The sequence below is a fragment of the Fukomys damarensis genome, unplaced genomic scaffold, assembly GCF_012274545.1.
Source record: "Fukomys damarensis isolate Sample0158 unplaced genomic scaffold, DMR_v1.0_HiC HiC_scaffold_39, whole genome shotgun sequence".
NCBI classification, from domain to species: Eukaryota; Metazoa; Chordata; class Mammalia; order Rodentia; family Bathyergidae; genus Fukomys; species Fukomys damarensis.
The window spans coordinates 96,454,057-96,464,282 of record NW_022900951.1 but is presented as its reverse complement, the minus strand read 5'-3'; the positions used below and the strand labels follow the sequence as shown (position 1 = coordinate 96,464,282).

Below are 10,226 nucleotides of genomic sequence, written 5' to 3'. Positions count from 1 at the left end.
TTTTTTTTTTTTTTGGTACGGGGATTTAACTCAGAACCTTGTGCTTGCAAGCCAGGTGTGGTGTCACTGAGCTAAATCCCCAGCCCTTGTAGTTGACTCTTGATTACCCGAGTCTCAGATATTGATGAGAGAGAATCCAGAACTGAAACAGCTCCTCTCTTCTAGTGGTAGCTTTCACAAAGATTAGAGATGCCGAGATTAATGGCCAGGGCCCAAGGGAAAGGCAGACTCCAAGCAGAGAGTGGAGCAGAGAATTTAGACCTCATTCCACTCCCTTTTTGATCTGCCTTGGGCTGGGCTGAGTAGTCCCTGTGAGAATGCAGGAAAGGCAGAACAATGCCAGGACAATGGATGCACTGAAAGGCAAAAAGGCTGACAAAGTTGCCTTGCTTTTAGCACTCAGATAATCAAGCCCTGTGCCCCTGGGAGGAGCACTGATATATAGTCTCCAGTTTTGCTGGTGACTAGAGGGATGTCATTGTTAAATATCAAGGTTGTGCTTTGCTTTATTAAGTGTGAATGAATTTGAAAAAGTCCTCTTTTCTTTCCTCCCCCACTTCTCCCCACCAGAGGAGTGAGTAATCGGGAAGGCAGAGAGTCAAACGTCTCCTCATGCTTCTTTACAATGTGTTGACACTGTTGCTGTGAAAGCCTCAATGTTGTGATTTCAAGGAGACAGCTAATAGCTTTCAGAAAGCCTCTGCTTCGAGAACAGATTTCTTTTTCTCTGTTGAGAGGCATCAGTTTTTCCTAATGACATAATGCTTGGGGATAGCCAAACTCAAGAAAGCCTTGTAATAAAAGCCATTTTTAGAAAACTTTCCTGCTGCCACTTCCCTCTAAGTTATCATTAAGGCATCAGCTGCCACCTCCTGTGAGTTGGCCAACAAATTAGCATAGCAGGACAGCAAGTCATTGTCTCTGGCCTAACTTCCTGCCCATTGGTCCAAAGAGATAGGCTTGTTATTAGAAGTCCATTGGCGACAAGATTTTACAAATCTGGTAAGGTTGTGTGGATTGGGGTAGGTGGAGCTACATCCTCTGTGACCGGATGTGGGCATGGAAAAAAATGGAAAAGATCAGTGCTTGTCCTCCCAGCAGTCAGGGCATTTTGATGGAGACAGGTTCTGTTGTGAGGAGGAAGCCTGAGAGATGCCTCACTTGCAGAAACACAGGAGCCTGGGGAGAAGGGTTGCCTGGTGTCTAGAAATATCTAGTCATCTCAGAACATAGCCCCCAGCAATCTCCCACAGTCTGGTTCCCTAAGTCACCCAGCAACTTTCAGGTTTGTAGTTTGCTTTGCTCAGGACAAACAGGGCTGGTAGTTTACGGCTTTCTCAGCAATCTCAAGGTGTCACATAAAAGCAAATCTCACTGCATTGTGGATTGAAGCAGCAATCCTCAACTCTGCTCTGGCCTCCTGCTTGAGCCTAGGGCAGGTTTAGCCTCGAGGTTGGAAACTCCATGCTGTGGAGCAGCAGCTCTCAACCACACTTACAGCTGTGAAGGGTTATGGGTTGTGTTACTCAGAACAGCCTGACGTTGCCAGTGTTTCACTTTGGAAAAATGAATTTTGAGTGCATTCAGGGTTATCCCTAGAACAAGGCTGGCCACGCATTGCCTGTATCCAGCCTCCCATCCTGTGGACATGGAATTGGGCCTGCCTGGGAATCCTCTGTGGTGCCTGTGCTGGGGTGGGGGAGGAGGGACGAGTCACTGCTAGAAAATAAATACACAGGATTCCGTAACCTGCTGTGGAACAACTGTGCCAGAAGTGTGCAAAGCCTTTGGATGTGCCATCATGTCTGAAGCTGCACCCTAGAGACCTGAGCTTTGGTAGGAGGAGGTTGTTGCTGGCTTTTCACATCTGGATTTGACTCTAGGGCCCTGGCCTCAGCTCCCCTACCCCACTGTCATGGTACCTAGGCTGGAAGAAGTGGAAGAAACTCTTTGCCTATGTGGAAAAGATTGCACAGCCATCTTATCACTCACTACCAGGGTTTTCATGGCAGAAATGAAAGTAATGAGGGCTCAGCCTTCCCATGGCTTCTGGCTGGTTCTGGGAGAATCTTATTTTAGATTGAGGGGGCAAGAGAAGGGAGAGAGATCTTGTTGCTTGTTACTTTGAACTCATGCCCTTATCTCTCTCCAGCTTGTAGACTTTAGCCAGGTGCATTGGTGTGTGCCCGTGATCCCAGCCACTCAGGAGGCTGAGGCAGGAGAACCCCAAACTTGAGCCTCGCCTGGGCAATTTATTGAGACCCTGTCTCAAAATAAAATGCAAAAAGTGCTGGGGGTGGGTGTAGTTCAGTGGTAGAGTGTTTCCCTAGCATGCATGAGTCCTTGAGTTCAGTTCCGTGTGCTGCAAACAAACAAAAAAGTTGTAGACCTACATACTAAAAATTGCTAGGGCCAGGGATTTAGCTCAGTCGTTCCACCGCCTGCCTCACAAACACGAGGGCCTGAGTGCCATCCCTTAAAAAAAAAAAAAAAAAAAAAAAAAATTGCTGTGCTGTTTAAACTTAATATTGTTCATTGAATGGCTCAAATTACATCCAAGGACCAAGGACCAGACCCAGTTACCATTCTTGACTGTGCTAGGTTTGGTTTCCAGAAAGGCATTTAGCACTTGGGCCCAGTGAGAGCGCATGACTGAGCAGTGGGGCCATGAGGAGAGCATGCTCAAGCCTTTCCCTTCTCCTAAGACAGCAGTGGAATTTCCATTCCTGCATTCACTTTTGTGGGAGACGTCAGGAGTTCACAGGAGAGCACATTGGGCAATGGTTTTGTTCAGCCACCAATAGAAGCCTGAAGTGGGGTAAGCATAACCAGCCACAGCCAGGAAACACTGTCTGCCCTGGAATAAGCCAGGCCCAGTGGAGCTCTTCTTACCGGGTAAGATCTAGACAGTATTTCACCCAACTAAAGAGAAAGTTCTCCCAGCTCTCTGGGAGGCTGAGGCAGGAGGATCACAAGTTTGAGCCGAGCCTGTGCAATTTAGTGACTTAATGAGACCCTGTCTCCAAAATAAAAAGGGCTTGGGATGGAGCTCAGTGTGAAGGCCCTCCCTGGGTTTAATCCCCAGTACCAGGAAAAATAAGTAAATGTTCATGGATTCTACCAAGCAAAATGGATGTGGTGGAATGAGAATAAAATACATCATGCCAGTTGGATCATGAAAAGCTTTAAAATGTACGAAGAGGAATCTAAGGAAGACTGAGAAACAGAATAGGTAGTACTATGATTTGAATGTGTCCCTTGCAAAATCCAAGTGTCACCCGTGTGATAGCATTAAGAGACCATGAGGGCTGCTCCCTCAATACAGGGCTTAAAGTCCTTGTCAAAGAGGCTTCATGCAGCCCCTGCCAGACAATCAAATGCCTTGATCTTGGACTTCCCAGCCTCCAGAACTATAAGAAACACATCTTTGTTCTTTACACATTACTGAGGTGTTTTGTTGTAGCAGTACAGGATGGATTGAATCTGGGAGCAGACACCCCAAGGGAGGCTTGAAGGTGTCTCTTGTTGGAGCTCCCTGTGTGGCTGGGAGAGTTGACACCTGGAGCCACCTCCTTAGAGGTCTGCGTGTCAACAGCCGCACTGCCTTGCAGCTGCTGTTCTCCTCCCTGGGTTCATGCTTACAGATATCACCTGTCAGTCTCCTGCTGGGGCCTGGGAAAAAAGGAAAGAGACAGTTTGACCTTAGATTTGGGTAGGACCTGGGGGTGTGGTCAGGTGTTTATCTTCTCCCTGCCCTGCTCGACTCTGTTCTGGTTGCCATAGCCACCTGTATCTCAAGAGCAACAGGAGAGAGGGTCAAAGCCTGGTCCCTGTGGCTTCTTGCCTGTCATGGTTAGCTGGCTTCTAGCAGATGCCATTTAGCCAGGAGGCAGAGCACAGGCCACCCTGAGTGGCTGGGGCAGGCTGGCAGCCAAAATGCACTGGCCTTAGCACTCCCTGGGAAGATATAGGCGTGGAGGCTTGGGACCCGGGTGACTTGTTTAACCTCTCTGTACCCCAGTTCTATCTGACCATGAATGAGGCCCTGTAAGGATCAAATGAAATGGGAGAGCTCTGAAATGATCCACTCATATACATCTGTCAGAACTGACTCCGATTCGAGTTTCAAAGGCGTGTGCGGTTGGGAGGTCTTGGGAGGCCTCTGAATTTGGTTTGGTGGGGGCTGTGTACCGTGACATGGAGGGAGCCAGGAATCAAATGACAGCAGTTTGGAGAAGAGGGGAAGCAAGGGACCCTGTCATTTTGACAATATCTCTCAACGTTGAAAATAGCAAGCCCAAGGGAAGACTGGCATTTTGCATGCCTTTATTTTCTTTGGAGTTTTTTTCCTTTTTCTTGAGCCAGAAACAGTGCCTCCCACTTTACACGCCGTCCTCCTCTATCACTTAGAGCCCAGGATGAGCGCCAGTATGACATAGTTTCTCTTTCTCACCTCCTCCCCCAGTCTAGCCCTCTGCCATCTCTGCCTCTTAGCTCCTTTGTGTCATATGCCTGAAGCTTTCCGTCTCTGCAAGGGAAACATCTTCCCAGAAAGTGAGTGGGAGCAGAGCTCCTGACATCGCGTGGGTCCCTGAGTGGGAATGAATTGTGTCCACATGACCCTTCCGAGAAGCCACGTTAGAGCTGCTTAGGCCCTTGGGCAGTATTTTCAAGAATTCAGTGCCCTGCAAGTGCCCCTGTATTCCATGTCAACTTACCGAGTTGATATTAGGATCAGTGAAACATTTCCTACCTCCAGCCCACACCCACTTTCCATATCCATGACTCATGTGTTCCCCTTTCCCTGTGTCCGTGTTTCAGGGACAGTCGATGGGATGGGACTAGGTTGGTGAGTCTCAGAGTTGGGCAGCTGGGAGAGGGAGAGAGTAAAGGAAGAACAGCTTCAGCTGCTGGCCCAGCCCCTGGCAGATGTCCTGGAGCTGAGCTCCTAATGAGATCCTGTGTTTTCTGTTCTCTGCAGAACATTCTGGGAGTCCAGAACTAGAAAAGAATGGAGAGGAAGGATTGGCTGTGAGATCAGTGTGGAGATTAAGCCAGCAAGCTGCAGGTTTCCCAGAACCGAACTGCCTCTTTTTTTTTTTTCTGGTACTGGGGATCGAACTTGGGACCTTGTGCTTGTGAAGCAGGCAGCAAAACCACTGAGCTAAATCCCCGACCCTTCCAAACTGTCTCTTAAAACCTGGCTCTGCACAACCAGTTCGCCCCAGGGCTTAGAGCGCTCGCCTCATCAGCTGCTTGAATCCCATAAGTGAGAGCAGCAGGCAAGAGAGGGATGGGCTTTGAAATCAGAGATCAGCTCCCACATTTAGCTCTGCCCTTTGAACTGTGTGCCTGCTGGCAAGTCACTTAGCTCTCTGGCCCTCAGTTTCCTCATCTGTAAAATGGAGACAATAAGACTACCTCCCCATGATGTTGTTGCGAAATTCAATGAGATAACGCAATGTAAAGCACCTGGTACATAGTGCGCAATGCTTAGTAAATTGCTTCTGTCCATACCAATTCTATAGTGGCTAACAGTGGTGCTACAGTTGCTGCTGTCTATCCTGCAGTGTCCTCTCTGACTCCCTGTGAAGTTGGCTATGCTCTTCTTTGTTTTCCTCAAACCTTGAGCCCCCGTTGACAACCCTGACTGACTGCATTGCCATTACTGGCATCCCACCCTCACCCCGCATACCCTGGTACTCTCCAGGAGCAGGCTCTATGCTTCTTCAACCTTGTAATCTTCTTAATGCCAAGCACATAGTAGGAGCCCAGTGACTCTGTGCAGACTGGATCAGCAAATAGATGGGTGAAAATATCTAAGACTGTGGCCTGTTTCTGTGAGCTGGCTAGGACATCATATCACTCGACTTGTCATTTGTTGGTGTAAAACCCCGCCTGGACTCACCTGGTCTGTAAACATCTTCAGCCACTCTATTTGGCCAGTGGTGACTTGGCACATATAAATTGGCCCATTTCCGGAGCATTTCGCAGTCCCCACACTGGCAACTGGGAGCAGCTCCCTCTTCAAGCACCAAGGCTTCTTGCCAGCCAGGCCCGGCTTCTCATCTCCCCTGCAAGCATCAAGCTCATACCCTTCTCTGTGCTTTGCCTTTCTTTCTGCTCTCCTATTCCACAAGCCCTGCCACTGCCATTCAAGGGGGATTTCTTAATTACCTACTATGTCTAGGGCACCAGTCCATAATCTAAACTGTGGGTCTCATATTGCCTTTTTGTTTTTTTTGAGACATAGTCTCACTATGTAGCTCAGGGTGACCTTGAACTCACTATGTAGTCCACGCTGGCTTTGAACTCATGGTGACCCTCCTGCCTCAGTATCCCAAGTGCTGGAATTGCAGGCGTGCACCACCATGCTCTGCTGTCTTTATTGTTGCGGATCTGCAAGTCAGGCTTCAGCAGCTTGACTATCAGTTTCCAGAGGGTGAGAGCCTGTGTCTGCTACTAAAACAAAAATCGGCATAGGCATGACAGGTGGGTGATACCTGGTGACTTGCACTCAAGGGATCAACTCGAGCTCCTGTTCCAGGGAAGGACCAGAACAAGGCTAGCATGTCTCAGGATGCCCTGTGGCTCCAGGATGTACCTGTTCACGAGGCTCTCCAGCTCTAGGAGGAGGAAGGCCCAGTGATCACAGCCCTGTCTGCCTCCCTTGTCATCTCTGCCTACACCCACCCCCACCCCTTCCCAAGGCTCTTCCCCTCACTGCGGCTCTGTTGACTGAACAGCTTGCTAATCTGTGTGTCTGCTTATTATTCTGCTTATTTTCTCTGTCTGCTCCCTATGCATTCAACCATGTCATTCTTATCTACTTGTGAATTTCCAAGCAGCAGGAGCTAGCACTAGGCCTCTTGTCCTCATGTGGTTGGCTCAGGAGCCTAATCAGTGCCTCTGGATGTTGACAGCAGTGAGTGGTATTGCACAGTGAGGGCCCAAGTCCCCAGAGATGAGCAGCAGTTGTACTGTGGGATGTGCGGTGCCTTTCCTCTACAGCTCTGAGCATTTGTTTGCCTTCTGTTTCAGGCCCACCTGCCGTTTGCTGTCATTGGCAGCACGGAAGAACTGAAGATAGGCAATAAGATGATGAAGGCGCGGCAGTATCCTTGGGGCACCGTGCAGGGTGAGTCCCTAGCAGATGGGATGCACTCCGAGAGCCCCTGCTGTCTGCCTTTTTCCCTCTTCCAGCCACTGTATGACAAATCCCCAACTTGTCCCAGGCTCTGCTCCTTCAGCTTGGGTCTCAAATAGCCACAGAAGTCACCAGCAGGCAAACTTTGGCTCTGCACCTGGATCCTCTGATGGGAGCCCACTCCCTTTGCCTCTAGTAGAGAAAGCACTCCTAAAACATAAGCAAATGGATTTAGAGCAAGGAAGGAGGGAGTGTGCAAGAAAGCATGTATACTTGCTCAAGGGCACTGGGAATGCATTCGTAGCAGTGTTGTTCAACGTGACAAGTAATTAGAAACAACCCAGATACTGCCAAAAATAGACTGGGTAAATTGTGAGAGAGTCATAAATGACATATCATAAGGCAGTGAAGTTAATGAACTACAGTTACATCTCCATGAGTGAGTCTTAGAAATATAAAGTTGAACTCAATAAATCAGAGAAGAATTGCATGTTTTGAATTCCAAAAGTAGGTGAAGCTAAACAAGATTCAGTATGTATTTTTAGAAATTCATATAAAATCAGTAAAACTATAAAGGAAGTAAAATGGATGCTAAACCCTAAAGTCAAGATAGTGGCTAAGACTCGTTGCCAGGATAAATGAAGATGGGATTGGAAAGGGATGTGAAGGGGCTTCTAAAGTACTAGGAATATTTCACCTGGGTTGTAGAAATGTCAGTGTTAATTTTTTAAAAATTCTTTAAATAGCACACGCATATTTCATACACTCTGCCCTATATATGATTATTTCATGATTTAAAATGAATCAGAGGGTGGGGATTTAGCTCAGTGGTTCTGCCACCTGCCTCAAAAGCACAAGGACCCAAGTTCGATCCCCTGTACCAAAAAAATAAATAAATAAATAAAATAAAGAATTGGATAAGCCTGATGTGGTGGCACACACCTGTAATCCCAGCTACTTGGGAGGCCAAGGCAAGAGGATCACAAGTTCAAGCCCAGCCTAGGCAACTTAGTGAGACCTTGTCTCAAAAGAAAAAAAAAAAGGACGGGAAATGTAGCTCAGTGGTAGAATGCCCCTGGATTCCAATGCGGTATTGCAAAAACAAACAAACAAATAATCAGAGAAAGTTCTTTTTGTGGTCTGCATAACATATAAGTGACCATTGGAGCGGATTGGTGTAGTAGGTAAAACAAAGCCTAGGATTCCGCCATGTGTGGAAGAGTTCTCTGGTCCTCAGGGTCTGCAGATCTCAGGGACATTGTGTGACAGGGTGACAAGGTCTCTGTAAACTCATCCCTACTCTTGGGCAAACAAATAGGAGTGGGTCCGCCTCATATACAAAGGGTGGCATGTTTTAGGGTACACCTGAAACCCACTGTTGATAGCTGGAGTTTATTTTCTTTCTTTCTTTCTTTTTTTTTTTTTTTTGTGGTACTAGGGCTGGAACCCAGGGCTTCCTCCATGCTAGGCAAGTGCTCTACACTGAGCTACACCCCAGCCTGAACTTGCCATAGGTAGGACAATGCTAATTACAGAGCCATGGTAACTTTTGCTCTTCTCTGCCATTTGGGATGGGGATACTCCACTTGGAACATTGGTAATTGGTCCCCAGACCAACAATCCCACTCTGGGAATGAATCTGTGGGAAAGACAGCAACCTAAGGTGAGAGGAGAGAAACCAGCAGATGTAGTTCCAGTGACTTTCTCAAACTGGGTTTTTTGGAAGCTTTTTCTTACAAATCTGAGTAGACTGTTCATTTTGAACGAAGAAGTTGTATATTGCCTGGACAGCCTGCAGAGGCCTTGGATTCAGACCTTCTGATTGACCACCAGAGATCACTGTCCAGAGATGGAGGAGCAAATAGCACATAGCACGGTCCTGGGAAGTTGCCCTGCCAATGGGATTTTTAATACGAACACATTCTGTGATGGTAGGGGGTATCCTAAATGCAATGGGATTGAAAGCAGAGGGGCCCAGTGGGGCTTTAGAAAGACTCCTCTGATGACCATAGGCCATCTACTGCAATCATGCCTGACCCTGGCATCTCACTCACGCCCCTTTCTAACCTCACTGCCCTCTCCCCTGAAAGAATGATTTTGGAGGGCCGGGGATTTAGCTCAGTGGTACCAGACCTGCCTTGCAAGAGCAAGGTCCTGAGTTTGATCCCCGGTACAGCCGGCAGGGGGTGGAATTTGGGATGGCTGATCCTCTTCATCATTTCAGACACCACCATTCCTACAGGGTCAGGGCAACACTACCACCGAGCACAGTGGCACCGTACCCGAGGACACCCTCATAGAGCACTGCTTGCCACCTTCTGTTTCAGCCAGAACTCTACTTTCTGGTGATTTAGTCCACATCTCTGTCATCCTTGACTACTGCCCAAAATGTAGACCTTTGCCATGCTCTCTTGAGGTGGAGACTTGTTTGTTCACACTGGAAAGTTGATTCCACTCTCTCCTAGTCACCACTGCTGCTGTCAGGCACCCTCTGCTGACCTCTTGGGAAGCCTCTACTGCCCAGAGATGGGCCACACCTGTGGACTACCCCCTCTTGTCACTATCACTTATTGATATCCTAGTTCTTTCCCCTATTGTTTGGAGACTTGGTCACCTGGTCATAGCCATTAGCCTTCCCCTACATTGCCTGAGTTCAGATCCTAACTCTGCAACTCACCAGCTAACCAACCTTGCCTCACCTCATAGAGATCGGGCTGGTAAATGCATGTTCTTCCTTCCACAGTCATCTTAGGGGTTGTCTCTGCTGAGGCCTATGCTGTCCCAGGAGTTTGGAATTTGGAGTCTCTCTTCTGGGCTTTCATTGCACCTCAGCTTTCCCTCTACTTTTGTTATTTTTGCATTGTATTAATATTTGTCTATTTATATCTATTCCACGAAACTGTAAGCTTCCGAGAGCAAGATTTCATGACTTTGTTTCTGAATTCCCAGGGTCCCCATATAGAGATTACACTCATATTTATTAGTTTGCATATATGTGTGCTGTTTGTCTACAAAGGGGCACCGGCAGACATTCCTGTGAGGGTCTGATTGATGAATTTGGGGTGAGGGGCTTTTGAAG

The 10,226-nt window shown here is 47.8% G+C and overlaps 1 protein-coding gene across 6 annotated transcripts in view; it reads left to right on the top strand.

Moving 5' to 3' along the window:
* Septin6 (septin 6) overlaps positions 1-10,226 on the top strand; it is a 69,352-nt gene that overhangs the window by 41,742 nt on the left and 17,384 nt on the right. For all 6 annotated transcript variants that reach the window (XM_010612996.3, XM_010612994.3, XM_010612993.3 and 3 more), the window contains one exon: positions 7,042-7,138. In XM_010612996.3, the coding sequence (XP_010611298.1) occupies positions 7,042-7,138 (97 nt within the window). The remainder of the gene's footprint in view (positions 1-7,041; positions 7,139-10,226) is intronic.